This window comes from Aulonocara stuartgranti (assembly GCF_965226115.1).
Source record: "Aulonocara stuartgranti genome assembly, chromosome: 12".
NCBI classification, from domain to species: Eukaryota; Metazoa; Chordata; class Actinopteri; order Cichliformes; family Cichlidae; genus Aulonocara; species Aulonocara stuartgranti.
In genome coordinates, this window is record NC_138948.1 from 24,978,977 (window position 1) to 25,002,517 (window position 23,541).

The 23,541-nt window shown below is 39.5% G+C and overlaps 3 protein-coding genes across 4 annotated transcripts in view; 1 reads left to right on the forward strand and 2 right to left on the reverse strand.

Moving 5' to 3' along the window:
• LOC309719499 (uncharacterized protein) overlaps positions 1 to 23,541 on the forward strand; it is a gene marked incomplete at its 5' end in the record, with an annotated part of 101,333 nt that overhangs the window by 49,530 nt on the left and 28,262 nt on the right. The window lies entirely within an intron of this gene.
• Positions 1 to 23,541, reverse strand: part of LOC309718361 (E3 ubiquitin-protein ligase NEURL3-like) — a 67,880-nt gene that overhangs the window by 19,224 nt on the left and 25,115 nt on the right. The gene's annotated exons all lie outside the window — the stretch shown is intronic.
• On the reverse strand, positions 714 to 22,708 carry LOC309718359 (inositol polyphosphate-5-phosphatase A-like). 2 transcript variants are annotated; one of them, XM_082553498.1, is made up of 17 exons: positions 22,643 to 22,708; positions 21,133 to 21,683; positions 13,218 to 13,259; positions 12,309 to 12,409; positions 11,943 to 12,030; positions 8,086 to 8,149; positions 7,442 to 7,545; positions 7,156 to 7,208; positions 5,852 to 5,971; positions 5,591 to 5,675; positions 5,396 to 5,491; positions 5,230 to 5,304; positions 4,859 to 4,932; positions 4,662 to 4,773; positions 3,575 to 3,643; positions 3,439 to 3,495; positions 714 to 2,340 (listed from the first exon to the last, which is right to left on the reverse strand). In XM_082553498.1, the coding sequence occupies exons 2-16, from the start codon at positions 21,190 to 21,192 to the stop codon at positions 3,451 to 3,453; spliced, it is 1,188 nt and encodes a 395-aa protein (XP_082409624.1). In that variant the 5' UTR covers positions 21,193 to 21,683; positions 22,643 to 22,708; the 3' UTR covers positions 714 to 2,340; positions 3,439 to 3,450. The 2 variants fall into 2 exon arrangements, with proteins under 2 accessions (XP_082409624.1, XP_082409623.1); XM_082553497.1 differs by lacking the exon at positions 22,643 to 22,708 and adding an exon at positions 21,997 to 22,163.

The following is a 23,541-nucleotide window of genomic DNA, read 5'->3' on the forward strand; positions in this document are numbered from 1 at the left end:
CAGTCCGACCAGCTCCTCTCACACCTCAGGGTGCCAGTACAAAATACCCAACTCCTACATGCTCAGCCTCACATCAGTCACGTACACGAACAGTCAAAAATGTGATTGTCCTTATCTGAGTGTCAAAGTGACAGAGGTGGCTCCAAGTCTTTTATTCTGAAAAACATATTTTGGTCTCTGCTGTTACTGATATTATCTGTTTTTTTTTGTTTTGTTGTTGTTGTTGTTTATTCTGGACTTAAATCTGTATCTGAGTCCAACTGCTGCATCAACACAAAGTGAAAAAAGAAAGAATCCTGACTGTGATTCTCAGTCTGAAGCGCAGGTTTAATATTTCCTCAGTTTTAGCTGTCATTTTGCTCTTCTGACCCAAAGTAACCACAGTTTTTTTACAGGAACTAAATGCAATAACACACGCAGACACTAATGTAAAGCTTGTGTTACTTGGACAGGCTAAATTTGACATGATCTGACATTTTTTTAATGTGATCAACACAAAAGTATATATATACAAATATAAGTGAGAATATAGTTTACTTATAATATTTTTATAAGTCATTAAAGTCATAAAAAAAAGTAACTTGGTATACAGATAAGACAATAGATACCCTGTCAGGGTTAACTGCTCTCAGGAAATGAGGTCATTTACATAGTTTACAGCCTTTGCTTTCCCATAAGAGGCGTGACTTGATTGTAAACACAAAAAACAAAAGTGCAACAAAGGGTGATACTTTATTTACAAAAATGAAATATCACAAATGTAGTGTTTATAACCAGCTCCACTCCTGTGACAAAGCATTTATCACAAACAGACATTTGCGTTACTCTTTCTCGTTGCGATGAGGCTACAGTCACACTTTACAAACATCATGCCAAAGTTCTGAATCTGGGCATCAAAAAAGCATGAATATAGGAAAATGCTCTCCCATAAAACACCCAAAAAGCAACAAACACACTTTAAACAGAATCCATTAGTCAAAATTGTCAAAGCCTTGTTAACTCACACATGATATTACTACACTGGTACTGCAGTAAGAGACAAGGATCAAAGATAAATGCAATAATTCAAAAGCAAACAGCGCCCCCTCTGTTGAGTGTGGGTACACAGGTGTGATTATGCACAGGATTTTTTTTTTTTTAATTCAATTTATTTGATGCCAGGTAATCAAAACAGACGTTCTTCTTAACTACAGCTGTAGGTAAACACTACAGCATAACTACAGCGTGATTCTTTTTGGCAATGAAATACAGCTGACGCCGACCACAGCAGGGTGAAGTCTGACCAGACATCCTGCATAGTAAACTGGAGGAGGACAGCTCAAATTAATCGGAGAAGAAATGCAAAGTCAAGGTAATAAAGCACTTGGTATAATGTGTATAATACAGCTCGGGAAATAAGAGAGATACACAAGTTCATTTTGGATGCTGCGGTAATCCATTCAGCTCTCACCACTGCTGCTAAAATGTTACCGGCCTTTTTTTCTTTTGCCTGTCTACTTTCATTTCATCATAACACCACTATTAAAAATCCAATCTGTCTTGGCTGGAGCTGATGTGTATGAAGTAGCAACCTGTATGAAAAAAGGAAGGAGATCTGTCACAAATCCTGTTTTATCAGCGGAGATCATCCACACATGACACCTGGAAGCAAAGACAGCTGTGCTTCCCTCGTCATTTAAAAAATGCTATGGTGATGGCAAAGCAAAGATGCATGTACTAAATAGAGCATAAAAAAACTAACTAAAAGCGTGCACACATGGCCACGAGGGTTTGATATTTCCCTTTTCAAGACACCACTACTACACAAAGTGTGGTTCATCATATACCCAGTACTCTCCTGAATCTTTTGTTAATTGTTGCTTAAGTTGGGTGTTTTAGAATATTTAAAAATGCCTTTAGTTAGGGCCAGTAAGAAATGAGTAAATTGACATTCATACAAAGTTTGGTTATTTTCGACACTGCCTGTAAAATGGACGGCATTGAAAAAACATGAAATACAATCAATTGAGCTAAAAATGATTTTTAAAATTCTTGATGTGTCTCATGAATGTGCAGCTGCAGGTAGGATTTGCAGGATTATCCCTGGTGACTCCGAGGTTTCGGGTAGAGGGGACTTATAAAAAATCCCAGAGGAAGCGGTGAATAGGAACAACTCTCAAAAACTCTTGACACGTCTTGATAAATCTGGGTTACATGATACAAGAGCTGTGGTCAGCAGTGTGTGGCAGGGAGCTTAGCTGAGGCTGAGTGAAACGCCGGCTTATTTTTGGTGGCTGATGGGACGGTTGTAGTGGAGAACAATCACACTGATCAGCCTCTGAGGATGCTGTGGTTACAGACCTGCAGCAGACAGAAACACACTTTGTAAATGAGCACTGAAAACCCTTTCTAATTGTTGTTCACACACACATTGTTGTGCACGCACACATTCACACAGCGAACACACTCTGGTGGCTACATCAGGGGCAACTCGGGGTTTAGCATCTCGGCCAAGGATACTTCAGCATGTGGACTGGAGGAGTCGGGGATCAATCTACCGACCAGCAGACGACCTGCTCCACCACCAGATCTTCAGCTACTGTTTAACCAGTGTGGATTACAGTGCAAATACAGGACACAGTGGATTCAGACATCTAAATGCTATTGTAAGAAAATCAAGTCTAAATTAGCGTACATAAGACTGACTGTCCTGCAAAAGCCATTTCTCAGGTCAATGAGGTAAAATTAACTATGATTTTTAGTATCATTTGAAATGTAAACGGTTACATAAAAAGCACACCTTGCAAGAGATAAAATGTAGCCTCAAAGTACTAGCGGTAGGCTAAACCTTTCATATGCTTTGAAATGTCAAAAACAAAAAAGGTGATGGTTGTAGCCTCTTCAAGCACTCCCATTGTGTGGATCTCATCATTTTGAAGCTTTCTGAAGAAGGACAATCATGAAAAGGCAGTACTTCCTTAAAAAAATAAATTGAAATGGCAGCAAAACAAAATCATGGCCATAAAAATGCCAATATACTGCCCCGCACAATGAATGTGTCTCCAGCCAGCCATCCATGTGGTAATTAATGAAAAGCAGGCCAGCATTACACCTAATGTGTAGCCACAGTGACAGCAAAGAGGATTCAATAGACATAGATCAGCGAGAGTGCAGATCGCCTGCACTCCAACTACGATGTGCACAAAGGATCTCTTATGTCCCGCACGCATTACTCTTAGTTCATATCCCGACTCCACTGGGCCAGTAGGGTTATGGCTCTCCAGGGACCAGAGAAAGATTACTGTGCTCACTCTCTCACACTGAATCCATTCACTGGAATTACCACATCGACTCAGCTGCACTTGCACATGCAGTACAGAAAACACACACACACACACACACACACCCACACACACACACACACACACACACACACACACACACAGTGAAACTTCTTACCATTTAGAAGTATCAGATGTGGTCATTTGTCTTCAGTGAGAAGGACAAGAACACAGGCTACAGAAGAAAAACAAAACACATCAGAGTCAGTCCACATGGCTGATGTGCACAACACACTGCTTATGTAATCTGTTACCTTATGATCTCCCATACAGACATTAGGACCCATTGTGTTGTAAACAACACTCTTCTCACCATCGTCTCTCTGAAAAGAAGAATGAACTTGAAGATCATTTATATGTAAACATAACAAACAGATTCTTCTTAAATTATATTAAGTTAAATGTTGAGTATCACATTTGTGTGGGCTGGATTATGTTCATAGTAGATTTACATCACATTACATATTAAAGGTTATACAGTATGTGTGCACGAATGTAAAACCGTGTCCAGGTAAATACTTTTTTAAATTGGCAGTGTGAGTGAAGTGTCGTGTAGTATTAAAAAATCTGTGTGTCCTCTAACATCCTGTGTGCTGATTTATTTGTAAAAGTCTTAATTTTCTAGTAAAATCAGAAGAAAGTGACGTCCATGCTCTGCTTGCATGCTGTGCCAACGGTGTGTAAGACCAGCCAACATTTCTTTAGAACCAGAGCCCACTAACTTCAACTAACGACCATCTCCCACACAACACAGACTCCATCACAAACAAGACAAGAAAGAGAAGTATGCGAAGCCCGTTGTCTAATGACTTGTGATTGACAACTTCTTATGCAATGAAGATGTAGTTTTACACCAAAGTTAATCCTCAATTTCAAAATATGATCCAGAACAATCCCAAAAACTCAGGAGGACTTTTACAGACTTTGGCTCACAGACTTCTACAGGAAAAGAAGTCTTTTTGCAAACACAGGTATCACCATCTGTTAGCTAACATTAGCTTTCCTGCAAAAACAGACAAACTGCAAGCTACATATTGTAGCGAAACACTATCTTAAATAGATAATGCTAGCTAATTTTTTTAAACCCCTAGAACTGCTCTGGCTGATAAATTAACCCGTCACTATCAGCAAAGGTTTACGAACTAACCAGAGTCAGAGTCATGCAGCATAATTGGTTAACCTTAAAATGTTGCTAACTAATGCTACTGCTAAAACACATTGACTAGAAATGTTGGCTGGCTAGCTTGCCAAAGTGCTTCCTTAACACGTCATGCTAACTCACGTATTATATCAAATTGTGTTCTTGTCATCATGAAATGATGTGATTGTGCAAAGACTCACCCTGTGGATTAAATCTTGGGCTGTATGTGACATAAGGATGCGATCACACCAGGCAGGACAGCGAGTGTTCATGTACTGGGTTGGTTTAGCATGCTCTTCACTGTATGGGTAGCTGAGCACAAGACAAGAGGGGAACAAATTCTTAAAGCATGAAAAGTAAATGGCAGAAATTTGCAGCAAGTAGCAGAGTTACAGACCTTGGTGGAAACTTGATGTCCTCTTCCCTAATAACATCATCGAAGGCTGCAACTTCTTTGTCATACTTCAAAAGCTGAGCGACAGAAGCCATTATGGTTACAAATGACTACAAACGTCAACACATGAAAAACAAGCATGATGTGAGCGAGTGCAGATTTAACATTGGGGATAATTTGGGTTACTGCTACTAATGTTTCTCCCTTTTTGTGTTTACTGCGCTGTCATTTCTTTGAAGTATTCCTGCTGATGGAATCTAAAATCTAATCTAATCTAAAATCTCTGAAGACAGGTCAAACTAAGTTTCCCTTGAGTTTCTCAGTAGTGCAACTGATGATATCTTTATGGGTGAAAGGTGAGCTTGTGTTCTTACTGCTCTGCCATTGTCCTCTCTGAAAACCGCCTGGTGCAGGTAGGCGAAAAGCTTCTCCTCAATTCGAAGCAGAACCTAGAGGTGAAAAGGAGGCAGAGAAAGTAACTTTTGAAGCAGATAATTCTGCCTTTTCTTTTTTTAAACGAGATTCTCTCGTTTCAATCACCTGGTGGTCGTTATCCTTTTCTTCATATATGATTCTCTGCACTTCGTTACTGCTGTCCTTCTTCACCATCTGCACATCGGCAGCAGTGGACAAATCCTGGTCAAAAAACACAAACGAGAGGGTTTATGTCAAAATTACAGACTGGTACATGATTGCAACACTTGAACTTTGGGGAAAATGAATGCTCTTGCATACCTGGACCAGACTAAGTGTATCCAGACGGAAGTTGAAATCTCCAAACACAAAGAAAGGCAGCACAGTTTGCCGACTGTCTGATATCCTGGAAAAATAAAAATACTACCTTAAGCCATAACACAGGGTTTTAATTCTTAATCCCAATGTACTTTGTATGTGTTGATTCTGTTAAAATGCTAATTCACTGGATAAGAGGAGCTACATGATAGCACATTTTGAATATTATGTTTTCATACAGTAGCGTGCAGCTGCTAGTCTCACCTGCTGATGACATATCTGAGAGCGTTATTGCGGTTGGCTGAGTAAATGGAAGGACTGGAGTTGCAGGCAATGAGGTTAGAGGCATCATGGAACAGGTGGACATTTACCAGGTCTAGACCTCTGTGAAAACACCCCCGACACACACAGGCAAAAGAAGGTGAGTTGTGGCAGATGGAGGGGAAAAAAACAGGAAACAATCCGATAACTCCAAAGCCTGACATCAGATAGGTGTGTATGTGAGTCTGTGTGTGAAATAACAGGTGTCTTTACAGGAGCTTTCTTATCAATGAGCACACTTGGGTTAATGTTCAGTCTACAAACAAGTGCAGTTCACTGGCTCCTTTTCTTAGGCTGTCACCAGAAAGCAATTAATGAGCATCTCACAAATGAGCTGTGTTGACTCACAGTATGATGCTGTGGTACATTAGATTTTGAGCTCCTGTTGTTCCAGTCCCAAGGTAACAACACAGCAGAGCAAATACTGACTACTACTATGAAATTAAAACCCTGCTCACCATCCTATAACATGCCGAGTCTAAGCTCCCAACAGAGCACCACATTAAATTAATTATTTATATTCTGTGAGTGTAACCAGTGAAGTAAAGAGGACATTTTTGTCAAAACAAAACCCAGAAGATATTAATAACTGGATGATAAGAAACCACAAGGTCATCGGAGCAGCTGAATGTGAGCCTCACTGTTTGTTTTATATCAGCTTTGATAGATCAAAGTAGGTTTTAAATGTCCTCTTAGATGTTTACTGAGTAAAATTTTATTTGCTTGTCTTCAAGGAACTACAATATTTGACCTTCAGTTTACTGAGGGATGCCGAAGCATGCTTTAAAAACAAGTATGACATAGTGGCTAACAGTTGCTTTAACTCCAGCAGTTATGGTTCCATATTGTAGGAGCTTAAACATACTGATACCAAATACTGTAAAAGATGGACAAAGCCAATGTGGACATACCAAATATGATTTAATAACATTTTTTTTTAATTATTATCAAAGGTTAGGTCCTATCAGTGAAATGTATACCCAGCCCTCTGATGTGATGTCTTATCTGAACATTGACCCATGGGACATTTTTTTATTTATTTAACTTTGACAGTCAGTCAAGGACTTTGGGCTCATAACAATCTTTTACGCTGCTTTTCCAATCTTTTAAAAACAGGCTACATATTTGTTCCCAAGGGTGTTTTTATTGTCAATGTATTTTTCCAAAAACGTCACCAAACAGCCACACATGAAAGTGTGTTCAACCCTGCTGGTGCATCACGGTGAAGGTGAGTGTTTGTTACGTACTGGTTGTGTATAATCCAGCGGGTCCTCATGAAACCCTTTCTGGACCACTTGAACTGCAACAGAGGAAAAACTGGAGTGAGTCACTAAACAGCAGTGAGCTGTGTCTTTAAAGGGCTAAATTGATAATTATTGATTCTTGCACATAATTTGTCTCATCACCCTGTCAGAGCAGGCAGACGGCCCCCCGAAAGCCCCAGTAGACTCATTTGTCCCAACATCTCCTTTGGCCCATGTTTGCCCCTCCCGACAGGCATACCCAGATGCACAGTCATGCATACATACTCACATCAGGCCAGAAATTCTTTGGGAATTTTTCTTTCTCCACGGTGGTGACCCTGTCCAGAGAGCCCATATACCTGTTCTTTTCCAGCACTGCTTTAAAATTCTTAACTGTGAGAGGCAGAGCCAAGGAGGTGACATGTAAAAGAGTGAGAAAACATGCAAACAGCAATCAATAAACTGGTGTTAACCTCATCAGAGGGGCATACATGATGAGCAAATCTATAAGCGGGCCATTAGACTGTGTTCGGCGAACAACAATCGTTTCGGGCCACGCAGCGAGTGGCAGCTTCGGGATGTTTATGGTCCTTCCATAAGCTTTTCTGAGGAGCTTTTTCACATCTAACGTGACTGGACTATGCAACAGCAAAATAGCCGCTCCACTTTAAATTCGAGTTCTTTGCAAATAGGAGACGTAGCCTTCAAACTGCCAGCACAGTTTGCCAGAGAAATGTCCAACAATTAAACACCGACAAGGATTTTGCAACAGCACAACCGACTGCACCAAAGGAGGGAGGATTCTATCAAAACAATGCATTGAGTAATAACCATTGGTGCGTTCCAACACGTTGTTTGGAAAATAAACTAAATTTAGCACAACATGATGAATGATGAAATAGGAAATCCATGTAAGCGTTGTGTTTTTTTTACCATGAAAGTCATACTGTTGTATATTTTTCAGTGTCTTGTGGATGAAGTACATGCTCCCCAAAGCCTGTGGATAGAAAAGATATAGCAGTTACAATCAGTTTTAGGTAAACCACTTCAAAAAAATCATAGTGAAACTGGACTTTTAATCGTTCTGCAGAGGCTTTTGGTTTCATTGATCCTCTTCAAAGAAAGCAAGAACACATGGTATGCTTTGTGCATTGGGAATGTATGACACAGTGCATTGTTACTCTCCAAAGAGATGGCAAACTTTAAGTAATAAAGTATTTCCAAGAGGACGTATAACTGCACAGCACATCCACGCGCTGCTTCTGAGACACACACACTTCAGTACCCAATCATCCCTGACGTGGGGCTGACCATTTTTAATGTACTAACTGCCTGCTCCACTGATCTGATTAATCGCGGCCCGTGAAATCAATAAAGACAGAAAATTAAAACCATTTAAAAGGTATTAAGCAGTGAGCCCGCTGTCTGCCAACACCGCTGCTGCAAACTGGGAGCTGAAGAAAAATCAGCCGGCACTCAAGAGGGCTCAGGGCGTGACAGACCGCGGTGACAGACACCCCCCAAACACACACACACACAAATCCAGCCGCTACATGAGAAATTTCTCCCTGAAGAATTCATTTATCTTCAGTGCCAAAGTTGTCCACAATAAATAAAATTAGATATGTCTCCGTGTTTGTCTGCGAACTGCAGTTGGTGACCAACTTGTCTGAATGAAGATTTAAGCAATGAGTTATTTAACCGAGTCTGAAATTGTCCTTAACTTGTATAGCAGCTTGTAGACTCAGGAAGGAAGTCAGATCCCACTGAAGTTATGTTGGCACTTTTTTCACAAAATTGGGACATTAGAAATGTACTCTAACAATTCATAAAACACGAGATGGCCAACCCTTTTCGCTTTGTTTATGCTAGATTAGTAACAATGTTATATACTGTAAAGTATGTGCACACACGTCGGCGCACACAGAGGCACATTTCCCTCCTCGTTTTCCTCCACATACTCTGCCAAACACCTATCTTCATCAATCAGGTTTGTGCACAGTTTAATAAAAAAATATTGACTTACAAGTGATTTTTTATCAAAACACCATTTGTACTGGGAATTCATGCAAGTCTTCCCCCTCTGCTTCTGCAACCCCTCTGAAAAGAGAACCCACCACCCCTCCCCAAATTCTCTCATGGCCGTATAACTGATGATCGCAGCCAAGGGGAAACAAATTGAAAATCAATGCAGGTGGCACCGACGAAATGAGAATGAGGCATTAGGTGGGGTGGGGTGGCTGCAACCCTCCCAGGGCAAACAGCGGGGGGTGCAAACACTCAAGTGCAGAGGAAACTTAGTCCCGGCTGTCTTCTGCCCCCAACACACTTTATTTATTGTGTACAAATAGGCTGGGATCAATAGTTTTAATCTAGAGTTAAATGTATTGACTTTGGCCTGTCTCTACTCTCACCTGGCCATTGAGTTTCCCCTTTTTTACTTCACGCACCTTCAGTCTACAGATGCAGCCATTGACCCCTACTGTCAAATGTTCAGCGTGAGGGTATCACCTGGGAGGAGTGTGGGTTAATACTTTAAAAAACACTCTACTGTGCAAAAGTCTTGAGCTGACTGTCCTTTCTTTCCGTTTTGCTAAGAAAGCGGGAAAAAGGCACTGCGATTTATTGAAAAATGTGCAAACATGCATGGAAAAAACAGGTTGAACAATTCAAACAGCTTGAAAGTGAATATTTGGTGTGAGCGCCTCTATTCTTCAGTACAGCCTGAACTCTCTTAGACAAGCTTTCTTGTGTTTTTTTTTTTTTAGGTAGTTTTCAGGAATAGTTTTTCAGGCTTCTTGAAGGACATTCAAAGCTCTTCTTTGGATGTTGGCTGCCTTTTGTTTTGCTCTCTGTCAAGATGATCTCACACTGCTTCAGTAATGCAGAAGCCCAAAATCTGTCCAATACCACTGGCCAAAATGCAGTTCCAGCCTCCCCCTGGTTTACAGATGCAGTAGACACTCACTGTCGTTCTTCTCTCCTGACCTCTGTACATACTGACATATCCATTTGAAGCAAGGTAAGGTCTTTACCTTACAATATATGGGCTTTGAGGCAACTCTTGTTGTGATTTAGAGCTATATAAATAACATTAAATGATTTGACTTTCAGATGCTGTTGATCTGCTGTATATAGATTTTTTGCCTGACTCTTCAGTTTCCTCTCTACAAAGTATGCCGAGACATGTTTTTGGCTCATAGCTTTTTCGGACTCAACTTGTTGATACAAAAATAGAAACAAATAGTAGGATTGCAACAGGCTGCTAGTAACAAAGTGCCTAAAGTTACAATTTAAAACTGGTTCTTTGCTAAGCTGTCCATAACACGGGCTTATCCCTTGAATTTCATGGCTTTTTAAAATCTTGAATGATTCATAGGCGAGTGTTAAGAAGCGTAACAAAAAAACAAAACAAAAACATTGCCCTGACTGGCCTGAAAATAAGCAAAAAAGCAGCCAGTGGTTAAAGAAAAACTTTAAAAGCTCGTCAGAAAACCTGGGGAACTATTGCTCAAACAACTTTTAAAAAATTACAAGAAAGTCTGGTTCCTCGAAAGTGAAATAAAAAAAATGAGGGGTGAGTCACAACTTTTGCACTTCCAGCTAGGGGCAAAATTTCTAGGAAACTAATACTGTTGAACCAGTTAAGAGCCACTGTGAACTTTAAGAAATCATTTTCATTACTTTCTAAGAAAGATATTAAAAACTTGTTTGTATTACATGAGGACAATAAAAACGAAGGTGCATACAGAAAACGTCTTTCATAAAAGGTGTGGACGATGAGGCTTAATCTGTGACTGAACAGCATTCCAGCGAAAGACCAAGGATTCAGCTCATGACATTAAGAAATGCCGGGAGCAGCATGAGATTTAACAGACCTGTCTTTAAGAGCACCTCCTCTCCCTGTGCTCATATTGCGCAACAGCTTTAGCGCTGTTTTGTGCTTCATCTTTGAGATCAATGTCACTTACACAAGGCTGTTGTTTTGCACATCTAACATTCTGCAGTGAACTGAAAACTGACTCCAGCTAGGAAGTACTACTATAGTATGTTCAGATTTCAGCAGATTTTATTTGCAATGTCCTGATCTTTAACATGATGATCAGAATAACAGTTAGACTCACAGAAAAGTCTGTTTGGGCAGTCTGTGGCAACCAGTGTTGGTCAAGTTACTTGAAAATAGTAATTAGTTAATAATGACTAAGTACTTGTCCAAGAAAGCAATCCTGTTACTTTACTGGTTACTTATTTTCAATAGTAATTAGTTACTTTATTACTTAGTTACTTTTAAAAAACATGACACACAACCTGAATATGTAATAACACAATAGACCTTTTCACCCTAATTCTATTTTTTCTGCATAATCCGTCATGTAAAATTGAATCAAATGAAAAAGTCTCTTTTAAAGATTGTTTTAATCCTTTAATTTCATGCACATTGCATCAAGCAAAAATGCAATTATATGCAACTGTCTTTAACATTTAAACCTATTTTCTGCATATTGCAGCATAGACACTAAAATAATGTTTTGTGTTTACACTCACACTTTTAAATAGATGCCAGTAAAACACAGCAAAAAATAAATAAAATCAAAGATTGCAATGCAATCTGGAGTCAGTAAGCACGTTTTTTGTTTCACTGTGTTGCGTCACTCTCAGAAACTTCTGATTTTCCCCAGCAGAGTGCATTGAATGCATCCACTTATCATTGTGCATTAACATGTAAGAGAACTCCATCTAGTGGAAACACACAGCAACTACTCTGTATGAAACGTTTTTGTGTTTCTTACCGTGAAGCTATCTTCTACTTTGAACTGGTTGTCCACATAAATGCAAGACCTGTCAAAGTCTTTCATTTCTTCACTGGACTCGAGGGTCCTGGTAACAGCAGAGCAAAAAAGTATGATCACTGCACTGGAGGTTTCTTTGTATACAGATCTAACGAACTAAGAGTCTTCTGACTACAACTATACAACCATCAATTAATGTTATGTTTTTAAATAAAGATGTAATGACTTGACTGGTTCTCGCTTCTTGAATGACATCAAACCGTAGATGGTTTTCATTTTTTTGACACATTATAAGGAACTGTTTAATTGACAACAATGAATCAATGGAAATGGCGAAATGCATTATAATCAGCATATTAATCCTACCAGAAGAAGTTTTCTGCATGGCCCATGTTTAACATGTAGTCCTTTCCTCCAACCTCCTGGAAGTGCAGGGCAATGAACTGTGGCTTGTAGCTCTGGATAGTCTGTTATAAAGCAAAGCAAACAGTCTCAGTGCAACGTACATGCTTACACTAAAGAGCACTGAGGGGTGTAGAAGGTCAATAATGATTGTTACAGGATGAAGGCAACTGTCCTTTAGAGAAGGGCTGGTAATGCTATCAGTTTAAGTACTGGATTGCACCGATGACGCACATGCATACACACGGCTGAGTTGTAGTTCCTTCCGTAAATCTATGTAACCACATCAGACTGACTTCATGAAACCATATGTCTCTCACATCTCTTACTGCCTATCCCTCTTCATCTGCTATACATCATCATCCTCACATGTCGCTGCTTGAAGGATGTAATTTCTTAACATAAAACCTCTTCGAAACATTAGCGTTTTCCACAGAATGTTCCTGCAAATGTTTCATAATATAATCCAGTTTAAAAAATTAAAGATTTCTCTCTAGGGAAGACTCTTAATTTGAAATACAAGATACACAAAGTATGTCCAATGTGTGGGCAATGCAAATCAATCAGCACATCTTAAATATTTGACCATTCAGTTTGTCTCGATTGGTCTTTTAATTGTGATTTTTGAATTTCAACACTACATCTATGAATGGAGGCCAGGTGAAGGTTTACTATTGATGACTATCGGTGTTAGTCCTTCTGCAGATATGTTATCAGTATTTACAACTGTATAATAGAACAGTGGACAGAACCAACACAGGTTTCGCTTCCTAGAAGTGGCCATACTCCCCACAAAAAAACCCCCAAAAACATGAAATATCACATTCTGAAATCTGTAATATTATTATTGCAACATGCAGAAGCTCAGCTTACCTTGTACAGTTGTTTTAACCATTCACTTTGAATTTCACTGACCTATGAAATGTAAAAACATACAAACAAACATATATATATATATAATTTGGGCTCAGATCAACACATTTTTTCAGTACATCTGGAAATCAGAATTTTTTTCATAGGTTTTTTATTTGTAGGTGTCAAAAATGGACAATATTTACTTTCCCGTTTTCATCATCTATGAGAACATGATGTCCCTATTTAAATTTCACAGATCGTGAGGCTAAAGGCAGCTGAGGTTAACCAATTTGCAGTGAAGAAGAAGAAACTCATAACACTGACAACACAATAGATATTTAATTCATGTTTTTTCCTTTTAAATGTTATTTTCTCCCTCACTTGCACAGATATAATCATATAACACTGCTATTGCAATGTCTCAATTATCACAGTGCCATGATAACAGTATTATTGTGGACAATTATGTATGTATGATATTATGATATTATTATGTAAGTATGATATCATCTGAAACAAATGTACAAAATATGTTCTCCTTCATTTATGTCAAACAAAGCTGTATGAAACGTTTCCAGCTGTTAGTATCGTGGTTGCTAGGCAACCTGGGCAGCGCGACAGAGGCTAGACCGTCCCATTTCACAAGCCTACAAGCCTCGCACTTCCGGCCTCAGCGGTCTTTGAGTACGTATTTTATGCCTGTTTTATTTTCTCTTTTTAAATATTTTTATGACTTGTAATCTTATGTTCAGCACTTTGTGAATCTGTCTTGAAAGGTGCTGTATAAATAAAAATTTATTTATTTATTTATTTATTTATTTACGCGGCCCTTGAGGACCGTTAAGGCTGCAGACCCTGAATTGGGATACAGCCTGTCGCTACCCGATCCGTACCAGAAACCCGATCGGTACCCCGCATGCGCAAATCTTACGTCACTTCCTCTCTTTGCCAACATTGCGACATTCAATATATTTGAATGATACGGTTAGCGCCCAGTTAGCACCTAGCATTTCTCAACAGCTCTGCCTCCTTTTCGACTACCGGGACATTTAAACAATGGATAATCCGTATACAAACAAATTCATGCTTTTCTCCTCAACAGAGAGCATTCCCCGATTGAACAACAGCGCCGTAAAATAAGAAGAATGGCGCCTAATTACAGAGTTAATAATACAGACTTTGTAATGTGTCATGTAAAGATTCATGAGCCAGATGAAGTGTTTACTGACAATTGACAGTGATAGCGGTTAGAGCAGGGCGATATGGCCAAAAATATTTATCACGATATATATATGAAAATTTGCGATAACGATATAACTGACGATATAATTGATGGGAGACAAAATACAACTCCACAACATTACTAGCGCAAAAAGACAACCTTCCATTTATTTTCACTTAAACAAGAAGCTGGTTTTTATGTACATTAAAGCTTTATAAAAATGTAACAGTGCAAATGCAAATTCCTTGCTGAAAGTATAACCAAAAGGCATTTCCAGTAGAAATGGGCTGACATATCCTGAGCATAACCATGTATAATATCCACTGAAGTTAAAAAGAGGTGCTTTGCAACATTAAACTGCAGTGTGCAGTACATATTTTTCAGACCATAAGGTGCACGGGATTATAAGGAACATTAAGCGAAACAAAGCAGTCAGATAAATCAAACTTTATTCAACTCATTCTTCTTGCTTCCTCCACTTCTGTACCATTGATTCATTAATGTTGAATTCTTTGGCAGCTGCTCTATTCCCATGTTGTTGCAGTATAACTAACCTCGTATTGTGGATGGATTATCTCAGTTGTTATCCTGACTGAAGTTTGGTCCGTTTACAGCATCCTGCCATGCGATTGCATTTGTCTCTAACCATGAGGAACCTTCACGTTAACTTTTATAAGTGGAAAAGTGTTAGTGTTCGTCCTCCAGCTTCACTGTTTATGTTATGCTAACATAGCTGTGTCGCTACCGATCACGTAGCACATCATTATATACCAGCTAGCCCAACTTCAGTAACCCTACAAACGTCACTACTGTTTAGTTTCCTGTCTTCATTTATGTTGGAAGTGATAGCAGAGCTGTACGTTTGAATTTTTTCAGAAATCTCTCAGTCAGAACATGCAATATCATGCTTAGGTAACTAGCGAAACTAGCGAGCTAACTTCCGCTAGCTTCCTGCTAACTTCTAACTCCGTTAAATGTAATAAGTTTTGTTTTCATGGATGCCTGGAAGTTAAACTTCATAGTTACACCTGGTAAAGCAGCAATGCTGATTGTTTTATTAAAGATGAAAGAATTTAGACAGTTTTTAACTCTCAGTGATGCTGCAGTGTTGTTTGACCTGAAGCATACAGAGTTTAGGACCCAGATTACTCCCAGATTTAAGAGCATCTTAGTCCGACAAATATGACAATAACGACGGCCGCTTGCATGTTCTGCAAAAAATGTGCTTTGTTGTGTATCTGACGGACAAACACCAAACCAGTTCCACATCACGGAAGTTGCACCATTTTTACAAACCAATTCTGGTTCACCTGTTTCACTCAACAATCGGCCATGTGCGTATGAAAACAAAGGCACTGCGCATGCGCGTTTTACTCCCATTCTATCGCGATATTTCATTTTCCTATCGTTGCCTAACATTATACCAGTATTACCGTGAACGGTATAATATGGCCCAGCCCTAATAGCGGACATCATCATCATTATTCCAATCAATCCTCTTCACACAGACAAGCATAAACACACTCAACTATCACTAAATCAAATTTAACACACGTTTGTAATGACGCTAATTCAGTTTACAATAGGGTTCATTCGCTTGGTGAGCAGGTGGCAGTATCCTCGTACACTGGGGAGTAAACTGCCATTAAACGAACAGAAGAAGAAAACCCCTGCACATGCGCGGTACGGATCGGGTAGACCCGATTTGTACGGTCCGACTGTGCACAGTTTTTTTTCCGTTTTTGTCTACATTATACTGAAATGTTTCATTATTGGAAACATTTTAAGAGATAGTTGTTATTCTTAACATCTTAACAGGTACTCTGACCCGTAACTATCGTAAAACGCTTCGACCGAAAGTAGACACCTTTCGCGCATGCGGGGTACGGATCGGGTTTCCGGTACGGATCGGGTAGTGACACAGTCGGGTTATTGTCTCCCCAGAAACATTTCCGTTGTGTTTTGTGTGCTTTTGCAGCATTTTTCTTTTTGCAGGTGTTTTTCTTTTTGCAGGTGTTTTTCTTTTTGCAGCATTTTTCTTTTTGCAGGTGTTTTTCTTTTTGCAGCATTTTTCTTTTTGCAAGTGTTTTCTGAAGTTGCATTCCATTTGGCCTCTCAGGGCCACCGTATCATTCTCCTGCGTCATGACCCAATCTGGGCTGTCAGACAGATGGCCTCACATTTGACTGTAGAATACTTTTGCATACAGTAGAGTTCATTGCTCAATCACTGCAAGTCCCCCAACAACCTCTGGCTGCAAAAGAATCCCAAATCATCATCCCTCCACCGCCGTGCATGACAACTTGTATGAGGTCTTTGCTGATACGCTGTGTTTGGTTTTTGTCAAATGCGGAGCTGTGGATGGCGAAACATCTTCATTTTGGTCTGGTCTTTCTTAAGGACATTGGTTGAGAAATCTTGTGGTTTGATGAGATGCAAATTTGCAAACCAAAGTTGTGCTGCCATGTTTTTGTCAGAGAGGTTTTCTCCTGGCAACACAAACAAACCGTACTTGTTCAGTCTTTTTTTAATTGTACTGTCATGAATTTTAACATTTAACATTCTAACTGAGGCTTGTAGAATCTGAAACCTAAGAATCTTAGGTTTTTATTTGCAATTTCATTGCATTTCATTTCAAGATCATGGCTGGTGTCTTTCTGTCTTTGTTAACATATGCCAGAACATCTTCTTTTATAAAGGTGCTCACACTTGCTGATGATCAGTTAATCAAGTTCATTTAGTTAGCAGCACCTGGCAGCTACTTCCCTACTTAATTGCTATGGAAGCAGTAAGGGTACACTTAATTTTAAATATACTGCTTTACATTTTGCAGTCAAGAAAATGTCACAGACTTCTGTTAGAATAAACTAATTATTTATTTTATACAATTATTTTTTCTTTATTTTACTGCTATGTATGACTCTAACAGGGCACTTGGTTCACAATAGTTTATATTTCATGTGCCAGATTAGTCGTACAGTCCATGGCCTGATCTATCTAGCATATAAGGTGTGTGTTATATGTTTTTTTTTAAACCCATTGACTTAATGTTGCAAATGCTCATTTCATCGTCCTATGAAAAAACAATTATGCCCGAAAGATTGCGATTATTGATCAAATATGATACTGAGTGAAAGAAAGAAAGATATATGGACAATCTCTCTAGGGGACAACAGAAGTCCCCTAGAGAGAAATGTATGGAAACATGCACAGAGCTACAAGTGCAAATTGAAGTAAAAAAATAAGTGACTAGTAAATGTGACAGAAATGGTCAAATTCTTTTTAATGCTTAAGAGTTACATAACTTGCAGCTTCAAATATTCCACCTAATTCTTACATGGAGTCCATAAATGATGATCAAATGATGATGTATTTTTGCTCATTTATGCTGCCCAACAGAAGGGACATAAGGACAGAAGTAGAAACCTCAGATTAATGCAAAACAAAGAAAAGCTTCTGTATTTAAAATTGCACTGCCATATCAGCTAATGGATAATCAGCTCAAATGGAAGTCAGGAAGTCATCTCAAACTCTGAGCAGGTTAACATAAACATTAGGGATTTCCTGGAAACATTATCCTGTGCCATGTACAAGTACAGCTGCACCTGTTGCAGTCCAGCCAACATCAGCTTGTCATCTATGAAGGTCTGTGTCTTTTTTCATAGACAGTTGATATTCAGGTTTAATAGTAAAATGTTACTCAAAAAAGTCAGCAGATAAGCCTTATACACAGCTAAAGAAGCCAAACAGGTTCAGTGCTTCCAGGTTTAGAAAAGCAGGCAGATATTTTAGATGCTACATGTGAGGTGCTGTACCCTGACAATACTGATCCACCCATCTCATCAAATAAAATTCTGTTTTCATCCCATGATTTTGTTGTTGCTGTTTAAGGTCATGTTTTGTTAACTTGTATAGCTAGTAGCTGGTACTACCAGGTAAAACAGTTGTTTCTTTTGCCACAATCTTCAGTCTTGTAGTTCATCAATTGATACCAACTTTGATCATGTACTTTCTTACAGTGACACTACTGGATTTACAGTCCAGAGTAGGCGCAGAGTAATATGCAGTCTCCTGCAAGGCCATTTTTTTCCCTAGCACCTGAGAGATGACTTTGCATAGTGCATTTGCATGCCAGGGATAACAGCGACTCAGCCATTGTGACCGATAGGACTCCTCTCACGTCAGCCTTGCTCCAAACACTCTGTCCACCAGCTGTAATACATTTGCATTTAGTTGACATACTTTTAATTTATACTTTCTATAGACGTGACAACGTTAAAAACTGGATGAGGCAAACTTACAACAACCAGTTGGACACTTTATTTTTTCTTTCTGACCAGAGCAATAAGCAAACTGTCAGACAGCAGGCATAGTAGAAATTAAACTCTTTTCTTTGTCTATTGTTGTAATCTGCACTGCAGCACTTGTGTGAAGCTGTGGTCTTTTTAAATGTGCTATAGAAATACATTTTGATTGATTGATTGATTGGTTGATTGATTGATTGATTGATTGATTGATTGATTGATTGATTGATTGATTGATTGATTGATTGAATTAAACAGGCTGATTAAGTTGATTGGTCTTGTCACAGAGTGGTGACCACATCCCGTCCTATGTCAGCTGGGAATGACTGAAAATGAAGGCATTTGTTTTTATACAAGGGAAAATATATAAATAAGTATATATTTAGTCATTACACAAGCTCAGTAATAAACATGGTAGCCAAGATGGCAGTAAATATCGGTGAGAGTTTAATGTCTCATATGCTGAGCTGCTCTAACAGGACACTCAGCCAGCCCAGAACTGCAAAGGAAAAGGATTTACTCTGTCTTGTGCTGCAGGTCCTGCTCTCACCCAAAAGTTGGGTGAATAATTTAGGAATGTTTGTTTATAGAAATGAGAGGGCTTAACTTAAGTAAGTGGAAAAGTTCAAGTCCACCGCGGAAGATATTCATCTGTTTACATATCTCCCACAATGGGACCTGACATGTTTTCATTGGAGCAAGGTCTGGCAACCGGAAACGGGTCCTGAGCCAAATTTCCATGAGTCTAAGAGCTCTCCTCCCTGAAAGTTAAGCAAAGCCGAGGTAAAACAGAGAAAGAGCTGGAGCCCGTTGGGACAGTTAAATTACAGTTTAAATTATTTAATCTTGTGTTTAAAATGGTAGTTTTACTGTATGTTTTTGGACACATGCAAAAAAGTGAGACTGGGCTGTTACAGACTCATAGAGCTACCATGGCGCTCTAAATCTCCGCAGTTTTACAAGGCTGCTATAAACTGACTACTGAATACAAAACAAACACACTTTCCCAGTAGTGACATCATAAGCACTGATTTTACACCTGGGATTGATGAGAAATAGTATGGTTGCAATCTGAGAGGCAGCAACTTCATTACCCTCATAGAGGATCTGGAGGACTCCTGCAAAGGCACAGCTACCTTTGCAGACTGAGAGGATGCCAAGGATGTTAACTCAAATGAGTTAACATCCTTGGCAATAAATCAACTTCTGCACTAAATCTGTTATAAACTTTATGTAACCTGCAATCCTCTATTAAACCTTTGCTGACCTTAGTTTACTTTGGAATGAGTTATGCCCAACACTCAATGCAACTTGATGTTTTGTTCTGTGAATTATGCACTGCATTGTGTATGCATCTGTGTGTATGGAGATCATTAGGTTTGTACATGTGTGTGCACAGATGCTGAGCTGATCATTATCAAACAGCATCAAAAGTTTACAAAGTTTTCCAGCATGTAAATTGCACAGTATTGTGTTGGTGGTGGTGTTTTTGTTTTTTCTCGTTCACCTGTTTACACTGCACTCTTGTTGTTTATTTTATTTTTTATAGGAAAAGGGCAATTTGTTACTTCATGTCAACATGACGAGGGTTAAAGAGGTCTATTCACTATTTATTATCAGTATGAATGTATAATTGAATTGCAAGCATAACTGTAAACGAAAAAAAAAAAACACTTCTGAATGACAACATTTATTTGACCTGTGTGTTGTTATTGTTCATGTCTGGGTGTTGCAGACAGGTTCAGAAGGATTTGGTAAACGGTAAAAGGACTGGTTCTTATAGGACTGGTAGATATAACTACTTTATCTGAGCACTCAAAGTAGCTTCCCTCATTAAGAAAAGCACGCTCTTTCTATCTAAAATTCACACCCCGATGGATGTATCGGAGAGCAAATTGAGGTTAGCGTCTTGCCAAGGATGCTTGGCATGCAGACTGGAATTGAACCACCAACTTTCACGATTTGTAGGTGACCTGCTCTACCACCTGAGGTGCAGCCACCCGTTCCAGTCTGGCACGTGACGCGTCCAACAGGTAGCTTGTCTAATTATGAGTCAACTTTGACTGTTTCCTTTTAATTAACAGTATCTGCTGCTGACAGCTGACAAGGAAACATTGCTTGGTAACTTGAAAGCGTCTCATTACGAGGCAAATGTACGTCAATTACCGAAAAGCCCCAACAACAAACAAAAAAAACATAAAGCACCAGAAGAGCTCAGCTCACTGCTTACATCCTTATACCTATGATGTAAGCTAGCAATGTAGCCGATTCAATATTTAAAAAAAAAAAAACTTGCCTCCTACCCTACACCCTCCTACCGGCTTACTTAAGCCTATTAGCGTTTATATAATCCTCTGACTGTACCTTAAGTATGGTGTGACTTTAATTGTGATGCCGTTCTACTTACATTGTCAAAGAGTGAGCCGACGTTTGCGGTGACAAGCAGCACACCGGTGAACGTTTCCATGTTAACGACGCGAGCAGTCCCGAGGAAACTCCGTAGTAGCAGCAGCAGCGTCGCCAGTGATGCTCATGCAGGCCTGCGATCAACTCTGCAGGAGCTTACCGAGGCTTATAATGTGTGTGAGTGTCTGAGAGAGAATCTGAGTCGCGACTAGCAGCTATCCCTCACGGACGCCTTCCCGCTTCTGGTCCAAATCGTTTGCTGATAGCGGGCTTCGGTGTCGCACGGTTAACGTACGCCTGCAGAGAGGCGCTCGTCTTCATCATCGTCGTGGAGTCAGGGAGCAGGTAACAAGTTTGTGTAACTGCCCGTTCAGACGTGTGGATTTCCGCCTCCTCGGGATTAATTGGACTAGTAGGTTCTTAAGGGCTTCTTAAGCTGCCTGGACTGGGCATCTGTTGCTGACAAACCCTCGGAGAGCCTTCTGAAAGCGGGCGGTGTTGCGTTATGAACTCCTGGCGCTCCGCCCATTTGCTCCGATCGCTGCTGGTTTGCTGTATTCAATAAAATACAATACAAGTTTATCAGTGATAAGCCAACCAGCACTCAATAATAAAATCACCTGGAGGTAATCTCACAGCATTTGAATGTCACAGAAACCTTTACATACATACATACATACATGACTTGCTGTACAAAACAGCTAGCTTTTACCGCAACCACTCCTGAACCACACTAAGCATTACATTATTACAACAATGCTTTGTGAGGTGTTATAACCTAACATGTAATTTATAGACCACATAAAGTTTTTGTTGTTGAAAAAAAAAAGACCTGAAAGGATTTTAAACTCGCAAATCAGCGTACCACAGTCTCGTTGTCTAAAGACACAAAACAGGAAGTTAGTGATCTTCTCCCTGTGTAGCACTTCTTTTCACTTGGGGCAGGTTGCTTTTCTTCAGCGCACAATCAAATTCTATAACAGGTACATCTTGCCTTAATCTCACTTCCCCTTAGCTGTATGATCAGTGATTATACCCTGCTGCTATCACCATTAACTACACTGTAATGTGCAGTCCTGTGCCAACAGATGCATGACTTCCACTTTAGTCATTTTTCTTTAGAAAACCCGCCTTCTCCAGTATCTTTTCATCACCACAGCAGCATAACAACATTTCCCCATCCTTAGTTTCCAGTGGAGCCAGAAGCTATAAAAGACTTATTTGGAGTCGATGGATGTGTGCCATGTGGCAGGGTTGGACTCTGGCACTCCGTAATGTTGTTAGTGAGCTACTCAACCAAGGCATGGGTTACACAATCGAAAGCCGCTGTCTGCTTCCTCTTTCTCCTCCTCCTCCAAGCACTGTGTGCTTTATTTACCCGCATCAACGAATCCACTTGAAGCTATCGCAATCAAATGGTTTGGAAGGACGCCTCATTGAAAGGAGGAAGAAGTGGTTTATTGCAGCCATGGATTCTTGGATGAGGCAGTGCAGTATGAAAGTTTTCAGACCTTGTGGTTGTTGTTCATCTCTGTCTCACTTCCACAGTGCGTCTTTGTCCTGTCTTCCTCCCCTCATGGCAGATGGCTGTCCTCCCCTAAGCCTTGTCCTGCTAGAGGTTTCTTCCTGTTAAAAGGGGGATTTTCATTCCCACTGACACCAAGTTCTTCTTTTTAAGGGGGCACAATGTAAAGTGCTTTGAGGCGACTGTTGTGGTGATTTATAAATAAAACTGAACTGTCAAGTTTTCCACATTTTGTCAAGTTCCAATAATCTCAAATTCGATTCTGTCCTCCTGGTGCCAACCAGCATTTTACTGCACAGCTTCTGCTGCTCTTCTTCACAGGTATCTTTAACCTTTGCCCTTTTCAGTTCTCCATCCGTATGAAAGAGCTTGAATTCGTAAACAATGTAGCCACACATGTTCTAATGATTAGTTTCTACCCAAGCGATTAAAATGTAAACAATATAAACTTTATCATAAATAGCAATACTGCAATAAATTCTTATTCTTTAAAAAAGGGCAACCAAATGGTACGAGGAAGCAAATAGTCAACTGTGAAAAATGAATTGAATATAAGGTCTCCATGTAGTTGGTAAGAATAACTGAATAATTAAATTATAGGTTGATTGGCCTTGTAGAGCCAATCATCTTCATAAGTCTAGACCCAGAAATAGCTGATGTTTATCGTCTTTCCATCAATCGACACCCATGAGATCAAGATGTTTTGATTTTTTTATGCATTCAAAATTCTTATTCAATCTACTTTAAAACAGGTCTGTCTTTTGTTTTATCCCCTATATCAGCACTTCTAAGAATAAATGCTTTAGTCATTTGGATGCATATCATGAGCAGGTATCAGACTAAAAGTGAGCTTATGACATCTGACTCTACTGTGTGCTGAAACTC